Source organism: Odocoileus virginianus, chromosome 3 (assembly GCF_023699985.2).
Source record: "Odocoileus virginianus isolate 20LAN1187 ecotype Illinois chromosome 3, Ovbor_1.2, whole genome shotgun sequence".
Lineage (NCBI taxonomy): Eukaryota > Metazoa > Chordata > Mammalia > Artiodactyla > Cervidae > Odocoileus > Odocoileus virginianus.
Genome location: NC_069676.1, coordinates 20,175,697 through 20,198,444, shown reverse-complemented (window position 1 = coordinate 20,198,444; position 22,748 = coordinate 20,175,697). Strand labels below are relative to the sequence as shown.

General features: G+C 44.9%; 1 protein-coding gene across 6 annotated transcripts in view; it reads right to left on the bottom strand.

Annotated features, from left to right (window-relative positions):
- Positions 1–22,748, bottom strand: part of ACSL6 (acyl-CoA synthetase long chain family member 6) — a 64,268-nt gene that overhangs the window by 5,666 nt on the left and 35,854 nt on the right. For 3 of the 6 annotated variants that reach the window (XM_020906947.2, XM_020906943.2, XM_070465060.1), the window contains 10 exons: positions 21,280–21,357; positions 16,964–17,098; positions 16,244–16,378; positions 15,082–15,177; positions 13,873–13,945; positions 10,475–10,563; positions 9,655–9,771; positions 6,591–6,734; positions 5,452–5,553; positions 4,468–4,539 (listed from right to left, as the gene is read on the bottom strand). In XM_020906947.2, coding sequence (XP_020762606.1) covers positions 4,468–4,539; positions 5,452–5,553; positions 6,591–6,734; positions 9,655–9,771; positions 10,475–10,563; positions 13,873–13,945; positions 15,082–15,177; positions 16,244–16,378; positions 16,964–17,098; positions 21,280–21,357 — 1,041 coding nt within the window. Of the gene's footprint in view, positions 1–4,467; positions 4,540–5,451; positions 5,554–6,590; positions 6,735–9,654; positions 9,772–10,474; positions 10,564–13,872; positions 13,946–15,081; positions 15,178–16,243; positions 16,379–16,963; positions 17,099–21,144; positions 21,223–21,279; positions 21,358–22,748 lie in introns of all 6 variants that reach the window. The other 3 variants (XM_020906946.2, XM_020906944.2, XM_070465059.1) reach the window with 3 other exon arrangements.

Genomic DNA, 22,748 nt, shown 5'->3' with positions numbered 1-22,748 from the left:
AAGGGGAGGACAGGACTACACTAAAACTAAAGCTAGCACTACATGTAGCAGCCTCAACTTTACTTCACACATCTGAAGGATTTCTACTTGGATATCCAATATGAATAGGTGGAAATCTGAGGCTCCTGCCCAAAAAAGAGGCATTATCTAATTTGTAAAAGTCCTTGTAGTAAGTGTTTTGTTTGAAAATTCCCCCAGTGATCTTGATGTTCAAAGAAGCACGTAAGTAAGTTGGTTGCTGGGGTTGGTAAGGAACAGGGCTGCCAGGTTTTGTACCCTCTGGAATATACTTTTTTCCTAATCTGCTTTTATCAAACACAAATCATCCTAGGGGATCCAAAAGTCACTGGAAACAGGTCCCAAGGGAGATGTTTTGGAGCACAGTACATCGAGAACCAGGGCTTCTGCAGTGGCCACTGCGGATGGGTGTGTGGAGGTGGACGTGGGCATGAAGGTGAGGTGTTGACAGGCAGGGGTGGGATGAAGTGGGGGAAAGGCAGAGGTGCATGAAGGTGGAGTGGGGCAGGGGTAACTGAGGGGGTTGGAGATAGGCTCTGGCTCAAGCCCTAGATCTACTAGAGCAGCTCTGCTCTTATGTCTGGTACAGGTCATCTAAGTTCGGCTGCTTAAGTTTGGAAATCACGATTTGATAACAAGACTATTAGCATGAAGAAAATATGAACAAAATCCAAATAAAACTTAACCCAAGATACAGTGCTTTAACTTTGCAACTCATGTTTACTGTCATGAAATGAAAAACTAAAAAACTGACAGAGCTAACATCCTTAGCTCCTTCTGATAGAAGCGGCAGCACGGGAAGACTTCTGACAAGTGTAAACAATGTATCCACCTTCTGCTGTAAATGAAAATAATAATATAATTTTACAAGGAGATGCCAATGCCAAAATATAAATTTCTACAGTGTCCTTGCAGCCTGGATTTCAGCTTATCTGCGCTCCTAACAGCAGATACATGTGGAGAACATGTGTAACTGAGACAAGAGTCTACATTCACTACAGGGACTTGGGTGAACACCTTTGAAAATCCAGCAGTGATAAGCAGAAGCCTCAGACGGTACAGTACGGGGAAGATGACTCTCACAGGGAGAGCTACCAATGCTATTATGCTATTAAGATGGTAAGTAGAATGTAAAAGAAAGATTATGATCTTAGGACGAAAGAACTGCATCAGCTGGTAGATTCTGAGTATCTGTCAAACCAGCTACCTGCAGCAAGCCTAAAGTGCTGACTGGGGCATCTGCAGTTCATTGTGGCTCTCTACAACATAGTCTCTTCCTGGGGAGAGGAAACGAATACAGTCTTTGTTTTTGCAGGAAGCCAAGCAATATGGTGCTCAGCTCGCCTTTCAGCCACTTAACAAACAGATCAAAGTGGCACTGCTGCCAGGCCCTGCTCCAGCCTCACCTACGGCCCTGGGTCTATTTAAATCCTTCCATGAAAATACCTGTACAAATTGCTCCAGTAACTAAAATCTAATCAGTAATTGGGAAAAAATGAGTCAAAATAGTTCTTTAGCTAACACTGACTTTAACTGTGGGTCGCCAACCTAGTTTTCTTTTTTCCCCCAGAAAAAAAAAAAAATTTCTCAAAACTTACCAATTTTTGTTTTCTATAAATAATTACATATTTTCTAATAAAACCAAATTGTTGAACTGTGGCTGGGAAAAAGGGATGAGTCTTTATTCTCCCATTATGCCTAACACAACATAAAACGTGTTTTCCAGTTTGCAATAAGCAAAGTTTTTGTTGTGGAAAGAAGGAAGGAGATACTTGATGTTAGCTCCTTTTCTGAAACTATACTCTTACCAGTGATTTCATAGTTTTTTTTTTTAATTTAAAGACACTGTAACATTTAAATTTTATATTGGAATATAATGTTTCACAAGTGTCAATTTATGCCAACTCACTAAAGTATAGAAATTTTCATAATCCTGAAAAATCATTCAATGGAATTATTCAGTGAAACATTTTAACACACAATACTGCCTGTAGATAACAAATACAAAATAAATAATTTAGGACAGGAGAAATTTTTAAAAATTTAATTAATTAGGGAAATGCTCAATTAATTTCTGATTTAAAGGCAAACTGATTAGGTAAGTATTCATTTCAATGACAGAAAATACAGTAAAAGATATTTAGCAAGGGCTCTGCAGTCAGAATTTGAAAAATCTATTAAGTTTCAAAGTTCACTTTGTATTTATATGCCTATACAAACTAATAAGCCATATAAATGTCAAGAAAATGGTTAAGTCATGGTTAAGTATGCTCAAATACTTCCCAAGAACCTATATGTTTTAATTATTGATACAGTTATTTTAAATGCTTCCTATCTACTCATTAAGAAATGTCTTCCAAAGATCTCCCTAAATTAATGATGGTTGGCCTAGTTCTAGGAATTGTCTGTTTCTGAAAATTAAATTACATTAAATTTTCATCTAATTCAAAGTTTAATTCAGATCAATCCTGCCCAGTAAGTCTCAACTCCTAATGTATCTGTTCAATGATTTAAGCCTTGGGCATGTATTTGGGGTGGGGGCAGCAGGGGAGGGTGCTGTTAAAAAATTAGCAAAAGCCTTAATTGATCATTCCTTTATGAGGAAAGGAAAAGGACTAGCTGACAATAGATTATGGCTTAACTGGAATAATTTATGTCAAGCTTTAGAATACAGTGAGGAGCACACCCTTCTTAGTTATGAAGCCTGGTTTTTGCTCGCCTGTGGTCAGCTGAGGGTACGCACTGGCTGCGGTGGGGAGGATGCCACAGACCAACAAAGAGGAGAGTGAGAACAGAGGAAATGAAGAGATAACAGCCCTGGCAAAGAAACTCGGGCCTTTGGGACCCACATGACTTCTCTGTATGTGAGGTTACCATGGCGAGGGCAGAGTAATAGAGCAGAAACTCTGCTTCAGGCATATGGAAAGTCAAGAATGGGCCCCCTCTCAGTAAAAGCTCAAATTGGAGCAATGGTTAACACTGGAAATTTAACCAAAAGTTTCTTTAAACATAATCTTTTAAGAGTGGTAGTCCTTTCCAGGAAGGAGAATCTCTTAGAAGTCTCCATGTACCCTGAGGCAGGTCACACAGCCCACATCCAGCAGGGGGCGTGCAAGCCTTGGGAATCACAAGGATATCTGTAGGATCACCAGCGCACCCCCATCGCCCTTACTGCCAGCCATTCAGGTAACAGAGAGGCCCAGACCACCAAATCTCCAACCACTCTGTGGCCCCTGCTCTACATAGAGGATCCTGTCTGTAGTCACATAGCTTCCCTTAATGGAGAAGCAATGAAGTCAGTTCTAGCAGATTTAAAAATTTAAATAATTATCATGCCAGAACTGACTTTGCATTCAGAAAGATATATGTGACTTCCCTGAATGCCTTAGATTTTATAGTTTTTTAAAATAAGGATATATTTATCTAGGTCTTATCTGTCTGAAAACATGCTGACAGATGCAGGCAAAGCAGTGTTTCTCAACCTAGATTAATGTAAAGATCTATTTCAAAAGAAAAACATTTTTCTCAAACCCTGAAACTGTGTTTACTTAGATTTCCTCAGTTTGAAACTTAAGAAATTAAAGTCTTAATCTGTGGAACTGTTTTCTAATTGCCAAATAATTGCTGTAAGAATTTTAGCAATATATTTAAAACTGGTTTAAAAATGCTTTTAGGTTAACATCAAAATGAACATATAAAATTTTAAAATTCTCATAAACCTTACAGGCTCTGTTCTTGGAGAAACATTTTATGAAAAGCAATTATATTAAATGCATACTGGGGGATTTTTAAAAATCCACATTAATATTTTTCTGTTTAAAGAACTGTATTTTTGAATTTTTGACTACAGAGGATTATAAATGGTATGTGTAAGAAGGACCAAGTATGCTCATGAATTCAGTTACAAAAAAGAGGCCCAACCTTGAAATGTCAAAAAGTCTTAAGAGGTTTGCTGTGTCCACTCCCAGCACACTCTTTGTTTCCTCCTCTTTGTAAAGGGCACGCTGGGCTGACAGATCCCTGGCCCCAGAAGTGCAATCTTTTCCATGTCCCAGCAAGTAAGAGCGCTGGCTGCAAGCCAAGAAGACAGTCCCCATAAAAATAAAAATGAGACAGGGCTCTGCTGCTCTTGAGTATCGCACGCAGCTCGGAGACACACCATGTAGACATGCTCTACCAGTGACAGCTAGGAAAATATTTCAGCTTTATGAACATTTGTTATTCTGAGGACAATGAGGGCAGTCTCACTTAGCATATGACCTCTTTTAGCTAGATTGCAGGTTGTTGCAAAGTCAGCTTGGAGCAGGTCTTCAGAGGTCTGCTAGTACATAGACTGCCTGCAGACCACAGTGTGGAGGATGGGGAATCTAGATTAGGGTCACCGTCGGAGACTTTAATTTTCATCCCTACATAAAGGACGTTAACAGGTATGGAAAAGGTAACAGTTACCTGTTCAAAAGAGTGGAGTCCACCTTCTTTTCCTAACCTCACCATATCTTCCAAAATGGCTTTTTTCAGCTCCTGAATCAAACCATATAGGTAAAATTACAAGGCAAAATAAATCACATTTCAAAATGGAGATAGAAGAATCAATGAGTTTTGAGCAAAGTACAACTAGTAACCACACCAACCCGTCCCCCACCGTTTGAACCCCCAGCTACGGCTGACTCTCGCTGGCAGCAAGCCAATCACCACCCCTCATCTGGTGAGTAAAGTGCTGGCAAGGCCTAAGGAGTGCCCGAGAGCAGACTAAGGGACTACTCAGCTTTTTAAAAAATTGGCCCTTGGTCAGCCTGCTGAGTCCCAGGTGCCTTGTCACCCCCAGAGGAGCCCAGGGCCTGGTGGGAGCTCTAGAGTTCACACTGCTAAGAAACAGACCACGTAACTGAAGGGCTGATGCTGAGTCAGGGCACAGAGATCCTTTTCCATAGAACTGTGCACGTGCCAGGAGGTTTCTGGAAGGTGTGAACAGCTAATGCTCTCGGCAGGGAGAACTGTGCTCCTTTTGCAATTCCATGACCATCTCTCTAAGCCCAGTAGACACAAAATCTACCTCTCATCAGGAGAGAACAGGGCCATCAGAAGGCCTCTGCTCACATCTGACACTGCTGTTAACCAGCTGTGTGGCTTTGGGCAAGCCCCCTCACTCCCTGGACTCTCCTGCAAGGTGCAAAACAGCTAAGCAAGCTTTCTGTGATGTCTCCTGGCTGGAAAGTTCAAACATTTATCAAGTATTCTAAGAGGAATTAAGGTTTTTCTATAACAATAACAAAAGACAAACCTCTGGTTTAGGACTCCAACCACTTATAAAATATAGTTGCAAATTTCTCTACTGGGTCAAATTTCACTTGGGCTACTGTTTTTGTGTCCTCTCATTAAGCAGTATCATAGAAGGTCCAGCAGGCTTTGAGGAAACAGCCCCCAGGTACAGACCTTATTTGTGCAGAGCTCTGCATATGTCCCTTCAATTCCTCTCTTCCGGGCCCAAGAGGGCATGACTTCTGGGTCGGGCACGACAATGCCCACCAAAAAGGCCTGTGATCCCACCAGAGGAAAACACAGTTATGACAAAAGTTTTTAAAGTGGTTATTTGTGGTCCAGCATTAAAACTTAGCTTGGTATTCTCAGACTCCACTCTTTCCTAAAAATATGTATATGCTTATGAAACACTTCCACTAACATATCACACATTCTTGACCGAAATATTCTTGAATATTTCAGATATATTTCCTTAACTTTGTAAAAGATTGATTAATAAAAAAAATAAGCTTAAAGGAGATTAAAAATCAGTAAGGTTAGTCCTGTATGTACCTTTGATTCTAATGACAAATTTAAACAAGACCATCTTTAGGATACTAATCACCCAACTATACGATCCAAAAGACATACATTTCTAAGGATTTCCAGACCATTTTGAAATTGATTCATTAATATGGTCCTCATTCATCAAGAACACAATTTTAATTTTTAAAGTATTTTCTTAAAAAAAATAATAGTGTTTAACTACATAAATCTAATGATATCACAGGGGCTTCCCAGATGACACAGTATCAAAGAATCTGCCTGCCAACGCAGGAGATGCAAGAAACTCAGGTTCGATCCCTGGGTCGGGAAGATTCCCTGGAGGAGGAAATGGCAACCCACTCCAATATTTTTGCCTGGGAAGTCCCATGGACAGAGGAGCTTTGGAGAGTTACAGTCCATAGGGTTGTAGAGTCAGACACAACTAAGCAACTGAGCGTGCAATGATAGCACAGAATATATTCACAATGATCTTTCTGACTTCAGGTCTCAAAATTTCTCTTGGAAGTAGATGAAGCATAAGTTAAAAGTAGTGGGAATGTGCATTACTACTACTTCAAGCAACTTCTTTACCTAATTGCAAATTTATCAAACTATAAGCAATTAAGATTTCTCCCTTTCTCTCCTGATCTTATATGCCAGATAATAGCAGTGTCTGATTGGAAATGAATGGTCATCACTTTAAATCAAATACCAGATACTTAGGAAATCATTCCCCAAATTCTCATCAGACCTGGCACGTGTGGGAGGGCTGAAGCCTGGGGACTCACCTTTAAGCTGTCCCCGTGGACATAGACTTGGGCAACAGGCTCGCTCCGGATGTAGATGTTCTCAATCATCTCAGGCGCAACATATTCTCCCTGAGCAAGTTTAAATATATGCTTCTTCCGATCAATAATTTTAAGAGTACCAGCCTGTGGAGTTAGACAAGCAGCTTCATAAAAAGATGGCATTCCCAAGCTTGAGCCCCTCACTTATTCATGCCATAGCCCCTCAACCCCCGCCCTGTCCCACCCTGCACGCCCCACTGGATCTGTTCGTGCACCCGACACCTCTGCCCTCATGAAGTCATCACGCGGCCAGAGAGGGACGGTGTGTACACAAGTGGACGGCTCTCAAGCTCTGCTGGGCCCTGAGTGCCCACTGTCCCTTCCCCTCAGCATGTGCCCCATTCCCCCTCCCACCTGCCAGCCAGGTGCCCGGCAACAGGTGTCTTCCGCATCAGAAGGCTCCCCGCCTTCCCACTGGGGCTCCAGCTGTCCCCTTTGCCATCTGAATCTTCAGATTCACCCCCGTGAACCATGCTTAGGCCACCACTCCCAAGGGGTGGATGCTCCATCCGTCGGCACACAGCACAACTCTGGAGGAGGCGCCCAGATGGCAGGAGGGACCCTCTCTCTCCGAGATGTCTGCGGCAGGCAGGCCACCCCTGGGCAGTGAGTGCTGAGCCCCTGGCTTCCAGGATCCCCACCCACTTCCCTGACTCCCTTACGTCTCTTTGAATTTCTGAGATAAAAAGGGTGGTCTCTCTCCTTTGGCTCAACCCTTGAATGCTGCCATGTCCTCATTTCTACTGACAATGTCCCTTGAGGTGACTACCATTTATCTCCTCCATGGCCACTCCTGCATCTGTCTGAGCTTCCTGCCAGAGCTCTTCACTGAGTTCCAGCCTCAGAACCTCACTCTCCTCAGAAGACTTAAGGAAAAAAAAAAAAGCCAGGCTGTCTGCCCTGCACAATGCAGTGTGCCCTAAAGGATGGCCCTCCTCCTCCTCCTCAAGCCTGTCCCATTCCCCAAGCCCCAGACCTAGAGATGGCCTTGCCACTGCGCTCTCCTGGGACTTCCAGCAGTCAGGCTCTTCCATCCTCATGCATAAATCCTTCTCACAGTCGACTCTTCCTCCCATCAAAACCACTTCCTTATCTAACGTGTGCACACACTCTGGCCCTGCTCTATCTGTTCACTTACCAGAACCACAGTCATCTCACCAGAAGAGAAAAACAGGCAGGCCTTGTTTTGCTCAAAATCCAGCCTAGACATCAAGCACTTTGACTACACTGGCTTCTTTGGGCCTCGTGGCACCCCATGAGTTGGGTGTCATCACCTCCATTTCATAAATGATGAAGGTGAGGATTAGAGAGGTCAGTCAACTCCTCCAAAGCCAAGCAGGTGGGAGGTGAGAGAACCAGGACTTACATCAGGTCTTTCCAGATCAGAAACTTATAATTTTTCCCTATCTAATACTATTCCAAAATAATAATAATTTTAAAAATTGACTCCCACAGACTGCCTGACTACTGCGTTGGGCTGTGAGTTCAAGCATGAAGCAATTTACTTGCTTCTCACAACACCCTGCAAGGTGGGTGGGGGTTTCATCTGAGTTATAGGGCATCAGTGGCAGATGCAGTTTTGTGGGACTTCAAGTTTCTCCCCAATTTTGAGGATTCCCCCCTAATAATATAAAATGAAGTACAGAGCCTTGAAAGGGGCCTATACAAGCAAGGGCTGAAGCCTGGGCTTCGCTGTCCCCATCAGGGACGATCTGCCCTCTGCCAGTGTCCAGGGCCCTGCTTGCTTCTCCAGCCCCTCTCCTCCACTGTGGGCTCTCGGCTAGAAGTGCTTGCCTCACACCCTAGTCTTCCTCAACTTAGCGCAGCTGCTACTCCTGCCCTGACTGTCCTTCTTGCTCTTCGCTCTCTTGGAACAGAACTTAAATCCTGAGACTGAGAGCCAGTGGACGCCTGTTCTCTGCTTCTCCCCCAGGTGAGCATGGCCGTCATCTCATGCCCATCACACTGGGTTGGGTAGCGTCTAAAGATGTGTCTCTTCCCTGAGCAGAGTCCTTGGTCCTGGGTACGTGCTGGGGACACATGCATGTCTGCTGCAGGAGTGAGGGTATCTCCCAGTGAAGTGCACAGTTCCAAGCAGCGGCAAATCAGCTCACCAGCCCCTGGAGGGCTCAGCATCACTAACCTGCCTGATAAACTCGACATCTCAGAACATCCACCCAAAGCCTTAGCAGTTTCCCAGAGACACAGGAATGGTTTCCTGGGGTGGGCTGGAGCAGGTGGGGGGCTCTTAGTTTCAGGGATGGAGCCTTTCTGTGGTCATAGCTTTCACCTAAGCATATCCTATGTGCCAGGTAGTGTGTTAAGGGCTTTACAGGTACATTGTAATCTCATTTCTTCCTTACAACATGACCACAGAGGTAAGCAATGTTATTACCCTCATTTTACAAATAATAGAATGAATCACCATAACTGGTTTTAACTAAAAGTTGGGGGCCACAGCTAAAGAATGCCATGTAACTTACTTTCTTATTCTACAAGTGAGTTAATACAAAGCCACAGGGAGGGATAAAGCTTTGTTCAAGGTCACCGGAGTAGCTGCTAGCAGAGACAAAAGAACCCTAGAATCCTCCTGCTCAGCTCCAAGCTTTTCACATCGCTCAGTGTCACCTCTCAGCTGGAGGCCAGAGTCCCAGGCCCTGCCTTTCTCAGATCTCCTAAAGCTATGAACCCCTTGTTCCATGTATAATACTTTATCCATCAGATTCCAGAGCACTGTCAGACTTCTTCTAGGAAGCCACTTAAGGGTAGGCAGTGGGCCTCAAACTCCAGTTCTATGCTCCCCAAAGATCCCTGTCACCTTCATCAGGAGGATGGAGAAGGAAGCTTTGGGGGCAAGGTAAGGAAGAACCTCCCAATTCCCGGGGGTTTTCTGGAATGACCGATTGTCGGGGTGGACGTGAAGACTCCTGCCTTGGAAGTGAACCAGATGACACACACTCCCACCACCAAAATGTGTGGAGGTCCGTGGTTCCAACGTACACACCGGCAGCCACTTCCCGATGTCTCCAGTGTGAAGCCAGCCGTCCTCATCCAGGGCTTCCTTTGTCCTCTCTGGGTCTTTCAAGTAACCTTTGAACACATTTGGTCCTCTCACACATATCTGTAGGGACAAACACCTGGTTTCTCTCAGGACGCAGCATAAGGAACCCTGATAGGAGGCTGTCATGAGGCATGTGTAGAAAAATGTACACTATCCCTCAGGAAATCCACTGTGGAAACCACAGTGGTGGAAAGAGAAGACAGGAATGGCCACCAGCATTCTCTCAAGCAGTGACCTCTCTGCTCTGGCCACCCGAGACCGGCCTCTGCCATCCCCTCTTCCTCAGGAACGCAGCTCTGTAGCACTGGATGGCATCTCCCTGGAGACAGAAGGCTGGCTGATTCTGCCAGAGATGCCTGACGCCCCACTTCATGACCAGGCACTCACATTCCCATCCACTCCCATGGGATCAGCAATTGTGGGCAAGCTCTATCTACCCCATCTGGCCTATCTCCAAATGGTCATGTTTCTGTTTCAACAGATACATAGCAGCAAGCCATGCCAGTTAAGAAAAAAAAATGGATTTTTACAAAAAGTTTAGCAATCCCAAATCTTATTTTAGATAAGCCCAGTCCCATCCTTGGGGGTTGGTTACTTCGTAAACAGGAGAGGAAATGCTCAATTTAGTTGGGCTTAAATTAATCAGGAATATGAAATGACTTTACACATAGAGTGAAAGGAAAATAATTCCTTTTTTTTTCCCCTTTTACTTCCTACATAATGAAGCATCCACTGACATGAATGGCTAAACACTCAAGTTTACCTCTCCTTCTCCTTTGCTGGTCCAGTAGTTCAGCTCCTCGACATCGACGAGCTTGATATGATTGCAGGGCAGAGGTGCCCCTACGTGTCCTAGAACACCAGAACAAAGGGGCATTTGTCAGTGTTCATTTCAATTTCAGCACTGAAGATGCTCCATGCCATGTAAAACCCCTCAAGTGGTCAAAGTGGGGAACTGTGGATGGAAAGCAATACACCTTTAGACAGGCATTTGTCACAAGCAAGCACTGATGATAACATTTTGGAGCAAGGTGAGGCCAACCAACCCCTGCAGGGCCTTTGTTCTACATCCGTCCAGCTGGACAGACTTGCAGGGCCCAGACCTGCAGGGAGGCTCACACCCACAGTAACCACATAGTCAGGATCTTTTATATTAAGACATTTCGCCATTATTAGATCGTATTTTTTGGTTTCGTTTCAGTCCAGTTCAGTACAGTCGCTTAACCACATCCGACTCTTTGCGACCCCTGGACTGCAGCCCACCAGGCCTCCCTGTCCATCACCAACTCCTGGAGCTTACTCAAACTCATGTCCATGGAGTCGGTGATGCCATCCAAACATCTCATCCTCTGTCATCCCCTTCTCCCGCCTTCAATCTTTCCCAGCGTCAGGGTCTTTTCCAATGGGTCAGTTCTTCGCATCAGGTAGCCAAAGTATTGGAGTTTCAGCTTCAGCATCAATCCTTCCAATGAATATTCAGGACTGATTTTCTTGAAGATTGACTGGTTTGATATCCCTGCAGTCCAAGGGACTCTCATGAGTCTTCTCCAATACCACAGTTCAAAACCATCAATTCTTTGGTGCTCAGCTTTCTTTATAGTCCAACTCTCACATCCATATATGACTACTTGAAAAACCATAGCTTTGACTAGACAGACCTTTGTTGGAAAAGTAATGTCTCTGCTTTTTAATATGCTGTCTAGGTTGGTCATAACTTTTCTTCCAAGGAGCAAGAATCTTTTAATTTCATGGTGGCAGGCACCATCTGCAGTGATTCTGGAGTCCAAAAAAATAGTCTCTCACCATTTCCATTGCTGCCCCATCTATTTGCCACGAAGTGATGGGATGGGATACCATGATCTTAGTTTTCTGAATGTTGAGTTTGAAGCCAACCTTTTCACTCTCCTCTCTCACTTTCAGCAAGAGGCTCTTTAGTTCTTCACTTTCTGCCATAGGGTGGTGTCATCTGCATATCTGAGATTATTGATATTTCTCCTGGCAATTTTGATTCCAGCTTGACCAGCCTGGCATTTCACATGATGTACTCTACATATAAGTTAAACAAGCAAGGTGACAATATACAGCCTTGACGTACTCCTTACCCAATTTGGAACCAGTCTGTTGTTCCATGTCCAGTTCTGTTGCTTCTTGACCTGCATACGGATTTCTCAGGAGGCAGGTCAGGTAGTCTGGTATTCCCATCTCTTTAAGAATTTTCCACAGTTTGTTGTGATCTACACAGCCAAAGGCTTTGGCATAGTCAATCAAGCAGAAGTAGATGTTTTTCTGAAACTCTCTTGCTTTTTTGATGATCCAGCAAATGTTGGCAATTTGATCTCTTGTTTCTCTGTCTTTTCTAAATCCAGCTTGAACATCTGGAAAGTTCACAGTTCACATACTGCTGAAGCCTGGCTTGGAAAATTTTGAGCATTACTTTGCTAGCCAGTGAGATGAGTGCAATTGTGCGATAGTTTAAACATTCTTTGGCATTGCCTTTCTTTGGGATTGGAATGATTTTGGATTTTCCAGTCCTATGGCCACTGCTGAGTTTTCCAAATTTGCTGGCATATTGAATGCAGCACTTTCACACTTTTACAGCATCATCTTTAAGATTTGGAATAGCTCAACTGGAATCCCATCACCTCCACTCGCTTTGTTCTTTCAGTTTCAGGATCATAAAATAGTCATTATTGCTTTTCTCCCAGTCACTAGACTATTGATTAATGTGCATAAAAATCTTCTACAATTCTCTCTCCCCCACCACCCCAAATAAGACTTTACATTTTTTTGGTCTTATATATTCCAACCACAAAACTACATCTAAGCTATGTTCTAATAACTGTGGTTGTTACATGGATTACTGGCAAAGGGGAGGATTTTTATGCAGGTGCTGGCCAAGGTCCTGAAATAAAGTGAGCCATGAAAACAAAAGGAGGCTCTGACACTTTCTCTTTTAAATGAGAGATTGTCAAATCTTTTACAGTATTGTACAAAGACAGCTATCCTCTCATACTTGATAAACTTTCATATGTTTTTATGGTAAGGATGCCTAAAAAAGGTAAAACCTCCAAACCTTCACATGTGATAATGCAGCAGAGATCATAAGAGGGAAGAAAGTGTCCAAAAGGAAGGGTACATAGGTAAGCAATCAATATATAATATGGCATTACAAGAAAAAAGTTAATGAGTCACGATCTCAGAATACAGTCCTTGTAGTAAATGTGCCAGTGGTAGGGAAACCAAAAACTTTGCATATAAGATATACTTTATTCAGCAGAAGTTTAAGGAGATAAAACTCAGAAGAAAAAAAAATGCTTCTATACCTCACTTGGCCAAATATGATTTCAATTTAGAATTCACCTATCATGTTTCTGCTGACTACCTCAAGGTGCTCAGAAAATAGTTGCGTTACTAAGCATGTTTCTTTCCTATGCACATCATTCCAAGTTTTCTAGTTATAGTTGAGCAAACTTAAGCATGAAGGGTAGCCCCAGGCTCACAGAGGAAGCTGGTATCTGGAAGGAGTCTTTTGACGAATGTTTTTCAGATTCTTCTAGCATTTGGTCTAAATTTGGTGATGGCCAATACATGTAGGCCAATACCTACTGCCTCCTCCTTGTCCCGAAAAATAAGTCTCCTCAGAATGAGGGTGTGGGCAGTAGTTGCTCCTCTCTGAGGTTGCCACTGCCTTTTAGATGTTGCAGTCACAGGAGACTATAGTTCCAAAGAGCCTCTGAAATGGCCCTTCAAGAAACAGCACATTGGCTGCTATAAACTTGTCCCTCCCTCTTAGGTCATATCCAATTTGCAGCCTGCTTCCTTCATTCTAACATGACTATAGGCTAGACTGTGATATTTAGAAACTATAAAATCCAATATATTAATATTATAGGTATTTTTCTATCTGGAGCTGTATTTTGTGATGTTACTTTTCTTTTAAAACGTGACTTCTAATTATCTATGAAAGAAATAGGAAAATACAAAAAAAAGGGAGTACAAAAATATGTAACAAAAAAACCAGCTCCATAATGCCATAACACAGACAAAACCACCATGGATGTTTTTCTTCTATTTCCTAAGTGCCCTTGTAAGTATCCTCCCCAAGAGGAAGTTTTCGAGCTTGCTGTTCTAACTCATTCCCACATCTCCAGCCCATCCTACCTGAGGTCCAGTCCCCAGGTGTGGTGAAGGTACATCCCGCCGTGCACTCAGTTTGGCCGTAACCTTCATAAACCTTCAAGCAAAACACAAAAACTGCACTGGAGATGTGCACCCTCCTGCAGGTAACTGGCTGCCCTTTTCAGTCAGCTAACCTCCCACTGAGCATCTGGCTGCTCCTGGCTGGGGATGGTGCCCTGAAACTAGGTAACTCCAGCAGAAACTGGACACAGATAACAGGCATGCCTACTCTGCTTGGAAGAAATGCTATTTTTACCAGAGACACTTAGTAGATAAGGTTATGTGGTTTGGGATAAAGATTTCTTTTTTCAACCACTGACTTTATTTTCAGTTTGAATAATACATAGTAAAGACAAACATTTTAAAATCCATTAGAGGTTTTCTTTTGTCTCTGTAAGCTATTTCCCTTCAGAGCCCTATGTGCTGGCATGACTAGACCATGTAGGAGAGCAGCCTTTAGGAGAGGCCAGCTCATGTTGCTGAATAACAGGAGGGTCAGTGTAAGAAGCCCAAAGCTTCTTTTTTCCTTCCTTTTTTTTTTGTGTGTGTGGGGTGGGGAGGATTGCAGGATCTTAGTTCCCTGACCAGGGATCGAAACCAGGATCCCAGCAGTGAAATCACTGAGTCCTAAACACAGGACTGCCAGGTAAATCTCAAGAAGCCCACAACTTCCAAAGCATAAAATTTTAAGCGTGCACATTTATGAAATATATGTGCCTACTTTACTGAAAACCCACCAACCACAACTATGTTACTATATAGTCTGCATGAGTCCGGAGAAGGCAATGGCAACCCACTCCAGTACTCTTGCCTGGAAAATCCCATGGACGGAGGAGCCTGGTAGGCTGCAGTCCATGGGGTTGCTAAGAGTTGGACATGACTGAGCGACTTCACTTTCACTTTTCACTTTCATACATTGGAGAAGGAAATGCCAACCCAGTCCAGTGTTCTTGCCTGGAGAATCCCAGGGACGGGGGAGCCCACCAGGGCTGCCTTCTATGGGATCGCACAAGGTTATCTTGGCTTTCGGTGACCCTTAGGCTTTTTACATCTTCAAAGAAGGCAGCTTTTACTCCACAAAAATCTTGCCCCTAGGGTTATTTCTCTATACAGAAGAGGGAACAGTGGGCTCCCTGCCCTGTCCTAATGTACACCCCACTGCCCCCAGGGAAGGCCACATAAAGGCAGTACCTGGCAGCCCAGAGCTGCCCGGAGGAATCCCAGGACCGTGGGTGATGCGGGGGCTGCTCCAGTAACAATCATCCTCACGCACCCACCAAGACTGGCCTGTGGGGAGAGAGAAGAACATGCCAGAGTCTGTGCTGCTGCAGGCGACGTGCAGCTCACCTGGGTCTCACTTAACAAAAACACACCACAGTTGCACCCTAACCTGGACCCTGAAGTTGGGATCAGAGGCAGCCTGAGGTTGTACAACCCAAGAGCTGAGGTGAGGAGGGGACTTCTCCTTCCAAATGCATCGATCCAAATTGCTTTGCAACCCAAGCCACAGTACGGCTGGCTAGCTCTTTTATGTATTTTGAGACATGAGCCATTAATCTGTGTGGCATTCTGTAATTTTGGTTCTCCCTTTCTTAAAATACACAGCCGTTCCCTCACTCTCTCATTGTGTGCAAGGATCCAAAACAATTACTTAGGACAATTTCTTCCCACTTGCACCTTAATGGCATGGCCTTTTTTTTTTTTTTTTCATTTCTAAATCAATGCCATGAGCTATTCACCTATGCCCCAGCAGAGAACAATGAATTTTTTAAGCACTTTGTTTCTGTAAGTTGAGCCAAGAGATTTTAAATATTCATTTTCATAGCTAAAAATAGAGTAGTAAGGAAAAATGAGTAATGTTCACTCCTCTAATTAACTACAAATTCTTTGTGTGATGCAGAGCTTTACAACTTTAGTGGGGATACAGGAATGAGTAGTTCATATACGGCTTGGTTTGGGAGAAGTTGAAGGGATGGGAAACAGGGAGGGAAAGGAAGATTCTTGAGGTTACAGTGAGGGGGCGAGAAAATCCTCAGGTCCCAGGAGATCCCTGGTGAACCCGACCACCCACGGGCAAAGCTGTCCTACTGCCTACAGAGGCCAAGGAACTCACTTTCCAGGAGTCCAAGAGTTCTTGCTGGTTGCGGCAGGCAAATATAACACATCTCCAAAGAACAAAAATGAGTCCTTTAAAATTTCAATGGTAGCTTAAGCTTTGATTTCATTGGCAAATAAGTTACTGTTTCATAAGATTACATGCCATGCCACTGGGATGGAACTTCTCCAGTTCTTCTATAAGGTCATCCACTGGATACCTGGGTGCCACTCCATCATCACTTGCTCATTTTCTCACCTGAACCTTATTAAAGAAGAGTTCATCCCAGATACTATCGTTCCTGATGATTCCACTCCGGACCTCGGCCTGCTTACGCTTTGCTGCAAACTCCAGGAGCCAGCGCTTTAATGGAGTGTCTGCCTGGCTGAAGATCTGAGGAAAGAGTTGGGAACAGCTGTAAGGAGCACATACCCCACCTCAAGACATACTTCCAGGAAGAAAGCTCAGACTGGTCAGCAAAGAAGCCACACTAATTTTGCCCCTGCAAGTGAAAGTATTAATCACTCAGTCATGTCCGACTCTTTGTGACCCTGTGGACTGTAGCCCACCAGGCTCCTCAATCCATGGAATTCTCCAGGCAAGAATACTGGAGTGGGTTGCCATTCCCTTCTCCAGGGGATCTTCACAACCCAGGGATTGAACGCACATCTCCCGCATTGCAGGCAGACATTTTACCAACTGAGGCACCAGGGAAGCAGGAGCTTCATTAAATGTGTGACATCCAGCTAAAGGTTAACACTACCAAGGCCCAGGCACACAGCTGAGAAAGAAGCTTCCTTCCCCTCAAAATCTCCCAACCAGGGTTTTGGAGAGCAGGAAGAAAACAGGAGAAGCAGAAGTGAGAGTCAGGATATATGAGAGGAGGCGACTTTCAGGACCTGGGGCTGGAGGTGTAGAAAGTCTGCCTGGGGGCTCCAGCCTCTGTCCGAACAAGCAAAGGCTCCCCGCGAGGCTCACCTTGTCATACATGCGGTTCAGCAGGCGGGGCACCACTGGGAAGATGGTGGGGCACAGGGCCTTCATGTCATCTGAGAGGAGGCGGATGTCTCCCTGGAAGAAGCCAACGCGCCCTCCGTGGCAGTAGACGACGGACTGGAGGGGGAGGACAGAAAGGAAGGAGGCCCTCAGGGTGGTCACTCCTGGGAGCAGTCCAGAGCTGTCCAAAGCTCTGCCCCATACGGAGGCACCTGTGACCCCCCCAAGCCAGCTCTGGCTGCAGCCACAGGACACTGAAGAAAGCCATCTGAGGTGACATATCCCCCTCCACGGCTCCCCACCTCCCCACTAAGTCCCACTCAGACATGAAGCGAAGCAGGGGAGGGTGGAATCCTGAGCCTTTGGGGAATGCCAGAGCAGCCAGACTCACTGGTGGCTGCCCCTTCGTGCTCACTCCCAAGCCTGGGCAGGGGCCTCCATGGGGACTCCGTCCCTGAGCTGTACGACCTCATCGGTATGTCTGCTCCAGGCCTCAGGGTGCCTGCGCACTTCCCCAGGGACACCTCGGCAGCTCTGGGAGGGTGTGCGGAGTGCTGGAGATGCTGCTGATGTTGTTGGCTAAGGGAGGCCACGGTGGAGCCTGGCTGGTTGCTACTGGGGCTAGGAATATGCCAAGGGCTCCTTTCTTTCATACTCCTAGCAATTATGTAAGGGAGACAGAATTCTTATCGGTTTTACAGATGAGGAATGCAAAGGCCTCAGAGGTAAAGGCATTTGCCCAGAGTCACAAGTTATAATCGCTGGCAATGGAATCCAGGTCTGAAAAGCGAGAAGACCCTGCCTAGTAGACCAGATCTCCCCCGAGGCCAAATGGGAGAAGTGTAGGAGATAACGCTTCTGCTGCGCCCAGAAGCAGGGCAAAGGCTAACAGAGTTTCGCCAAAAGAACGCACTGGTCACAGCAAACACCCTCTTCCAACAACACAAGAGACAACTCTACACATGGACATCACCAGATGGTCAATATCGAAATCAGACAGATTATATTCCTTGCAGTCAAAGATGGAGAAGCTCTATATAGTCAGCAAAAACAAGACCGGGTGCTGACTGTGGCTCAGATCATGAACTCCTCATTGCAAAATTCAGACTTAAATTGAAGAAAATAGGGAAAAGCACTAGACCATTCAGGTAAGACTTAAATCAAATCCCTTACAATTATACAGTAGAAGTGACAAATAGATTCAAGGGATTAGATCTGATAGACAGAGTGCCTGAAGAACTATAGATGGAGGTTCAGAACATTGTACAGGAGGCAGTGATCAAGACCATCCCCAAGAAAAAGAAATACAAAAAGGCAAAATGCAGAGGCCTTACAAATAGCTGAGAAAAGAAGAGAAGCGAAAAGCAAAGGAGAAAAGGAAAGTTATATCCATTTGAATGCAGATTTCCAAAGAATAGCAAGGAGAATAAGAAAGACTTCCTCAGAGATCAATGCAAAGAAATAGAGGAAAACAATAGAATGGGAAAGACTAGAGATCTCTTCAAGAAAATTAGAGATACCAAGGGAACATTTCACGCAAAGATGGGCACAATAAAGGACAGAAATGGTATGGACCTAATAGAAGCAGAAGATATTAAGAAGAGGTGGCAAGAATACACAGAAGAACTATACAAAAAAGATCTTCATGACCCAGATAACCACGATTGTGTGGTCACTCACCTACAGCCAGACATCCTGGAATGCAAAGTCAAGTGGGCCTTAGGAAGCATCACTATGAACAAAACTTGTGGAGGTGATGAAATTCCAGTTAAGCTATTTCAAATCCTAAAAGATGATGCTATTAAAGTGTTGCATTCAATATGCCAGCAAATTTGGAAAACTCAGCAGTGGCCACAGGACTGGAAAAGGTCAGTTTTCATTCCAATCCCAAAGAAAGGCAACGCCAAAGAATGTTCAGACTACCACATAATTGTACTCATCTCACAGGCTAGCACAGTAATGCTCAAAATTTTCCAAGCCAGGCTTCAACAGTACATGAACCGTGAACTTCCAGATGTTCAAGCTGGATTTAGAAAAGGCAGAGGAACAAGAGATCAAACTGCCAACATCTGTTGGATCATAGAAAAAGCAAGAGAATACCAGAAAAACTAGGTCTACTTTATTGATTATGCCAAAGCCTTTGACTGTGTATATCACAACAAACTGTGGAAAATTATTAAAGAGATGGGAATACAAGACTACCTGACCTGCCTCCTGAGAAATCTGTATGCAGGTCAAGAAGCAGAAGTTAGAATTGGACATGGAACAACAGACTGGTTCCATATTGGGAAATGAGTACGTCAAGGCTGTATACTGTCACCCTGCTTATTTAACTTATATGCAGAGTACATCATGTGAAATGCCAGGCTGGATGGAGCACAAGCTGGAATCAAGATTGCCAGGAGAAATTCTCCTTGAAACTTGTAAATCAATCACATATTCTTTAGAAAATAAGACCTACTCATCTGTGAGAACAGAAGCTTTATCTGTGATAGAATTGCTGCTTAAAAAACTTGAAGACTCGAAACAGAGGGAAAGTTTGACACCTGAGTGCAGAGTGGTCCTGATTGAGTCTTTAGGAACCATGGAGACAGACAGCAGACCTGAGCTGCAGGAGAAAGCATCGTTACTGAAGAAAACACTTGAAAATCTGGAATAAATTAGAAGGGGAAGAAACAAAACAAGTGCCATGTTCATTGGGGTTTGAAACGGTGGTATTCTTTGAAAAACCAAGTGGGGAAAGTAAAGATTAATCTGTAGCATGCATTATTCCTTGGCTGAAATTAAAAAAAAAAAGCCTTAAAAAAAAAAAAAGATTGCCAGGAGAAATATCAATAACCTCAGATACGCAGATGACACCACCCTTATGGCAGAAAGTGAAGAAGAACTGAAGAGCTTCTTGAGCAAAGTGAAAGGAGAGTGACAAAGCTGGCTTAAAACTCAACATTCAGAAAACTAAGATCATGGCAGCTGGTCCCATTACTTTATGGCAAATAGATGGGGAAACAATGGAAACAGTGAGAGACTATTTTGGGGGGCTCCAAAATCACTGCAGATGGTGACTGCAGCCTTGAAATTAAAAGACGCTTGCTCCTTTGAAGAAAAGTTATGACTAACCCAGACAGCATATTAAAAAGCAGAGACATTACTTTGCCGACAAAGGTCCATCTAGTCAAAGCCATGGTGTTTCCAGTAGTCCTGTATGGACATAAGAGTTGAACTATAAAGAAAGCTGAGCGCCCAAGAATTGATGCCTTTGTACTGTGGTGTTGGAGAAGACTCTTGAGAGTCCCTGGGACTGCATGGAGATCAAACCAGTCAAACTCAAGGAAATCAGTCCTTCTGAATATTCATTGGAATGACTGATGCTGAAGCTGAGACTTCAATACTTTGGCCACCTGATGCTGACTCATTAGAAAAGACCCTGACACTGGGAAAGATTGAAGGCAGGAAGAGAAGGGGACAACAAGAGGATGCGATGGTTGGATAGCATCACTGACTCAATGGACATAAGTCTGAGCAAGCTCCGAGAGTTTGTGATGGACAGGGAAGCCTTGCGTGCTGCAGTCCATGGGGGTCGCAAAAAGTTGGACATGACTGAGCAACTGAACTGACTGACTGACTGGGAGATAATGTATGCAAAGGCTGGTTCCTTAAGTGACAGGCACAGATGTTTCTCTGTCCCTACAACCTCATGTGGATTCCTCCATTCTCTGTCCCCAGGAGGTCTGTCCTAGTGCCCAGTCACAATGGCAGTGCCATCAATAGCCTGAGCGGCTGTGAGAGCTTGATTCTCCAACTTTACTGTCTTGTTTTCTCTTTTAGGAGTTTGTGAGTGATGGAAGTTACAAAATATAGGTGTGTTGGCCATAAACGGGGCCACACTGCACAGAGGTTGAACAATAAAGCACTTCTGCAGAGAAGCAATGCTCTCTGAGCAGAGGCCATCAGCTGGGACCTCTGTCAGCCAAGATGTGTCCCCAGGTGGGGCAGGCAGGTCCCAAGAGAGACAGGTCGAGGGGCCATGGTCCTCTGACCCCTTGTGGCACCTTTCAAAGACAGGCCAGTTTAGCTCTATTTCACACTGCCAGTGCCAAAGCGCCACCCTGCCAGGGTTGCAGTTTCAGGGCACAGACTGTGCCTCCCTGAAGCCAGGGCCTTACCTGTACCATTCGCTCAAACATGTGTGCTAAAGGCAAATAGGAAATGTGTACATCCGCACAAGTGGGAGCCCACTGACTCTGTAAGAAAACAGAAGGAGCCCAGGCAAGGCCCGGTCAGTCAGGCGGGCGTCTTACCTGGATGACTCTCTCAAACATGTGAGCCAGAGGCAGGAAGGAGATGAGCACATCGTCCTGTCTCGGAAAGATCACTTTCTGCAGGTGCCGGGCATGGGAGACAGAAAGGAAAGAAACACTGACAGGAAGACAACGAGAGAGTCATAAAACAATAAAGAGAAAATGACCTGGAGGGGCAAAAAGGAAGAGGGGGAGGGCTGGGAGGGGGAGGTGGGGAGAAGAGACAGAGGAGAGATGACAGAGAGAGAAAAAGTGAAAAGGGGGAGGAGAGAGAGGAAGACAGAGGAGCAGAAAGAGAAGGGAGAGAAAGGGCAGCGTAGGAAGCGGAGTGTTAGGTCGAAGCGCCAGTGGGTCTAGGTTATCTGCAGAAGCAAAGAGCCAATTGCGGCACACATAAACCAGCAGAGTCAGCGGCGCAGGGAAGTCTCCTCCGGGAGGGCCTGCAGCTCACACACAGTCGTCCTGTCACCTCAGCGCACCTCCCCCTCCCCACCGCTGCAGGGTCTGCCTCTGGCCCCACTTCACCCGCATCCCTGGGCCACCGGGGTAGGGCTTCAGAGGGTCTCAGCCCGGCGGCACTTTCCAGTCCTTCTTGGAGAAAGGGGCCCAGAGAACCCTAGGTCTGTGCCTACGAGGGCCGGGGGCAGAGGTGCGGCGGGTGGAGCCAGGCCTCACAAGCCACACCTGAGAACAGGGCCTCTCAGCGGGTGCCAGAGCGGGAGCCCCCTCTCTGGGCCAGGTCTGACCTCAGGGACAGGAGCTGCCCTGGTCAAGTTCTCCTGGGCTGACTTCCCTGCTTTCTGCCCCTTTTCAGGGGTCCTCAGTCTCCTGAGCTGGCTTCCAGACAAGTCTGGACAAGCCCTGGGAAACTTGCTCGTGGCTCCTGGCCTGGGCTCAGCTACCAACAATCTCTCAGTTTCCCACCAAGATGTAGGAACTTTCCTACTATTTGGGCATATGCTCCATAATGCCATCTGGCATAAATATGGATGGTGGTTTTCTCTACAGTGGAGAAAAAGCTTAATTTATATGAAAAGGTTATGTCCCTTCCTCCTTAAACTGTAGGACATTCAGATACTCACCACTTGTGGTAAAAGGTCCTTCCTTCTTAGCTGGTTAAAAATGCTAACATGCTTTTGTCAGGCCAAGATATCAAGCTTTTTTGATTTTAGATTTACCTTTTTTAGTACAGCCTTATAAATTAGCAGTTGCCGTTGTTTCTCAGACTCTAGTAGTCCTTAAACACAAAATGATTGAATTAAACCCTGACTTACTTGGAAAAAGAAGTTACCAAGGATGACTTTTTAGATAAAGGCATACATTAAACCACAAGTATCTCAATTTTTGAAGTTAAAAATGGAAAACAGTTTTCCATGTTTTTTCTTTCTGGGATCTCAGCACTATCAGAAATCAACTGAATATTTACCAGGTATGGATCATTTCAGTGTTTGTGGTTCAAAGTATCTGTG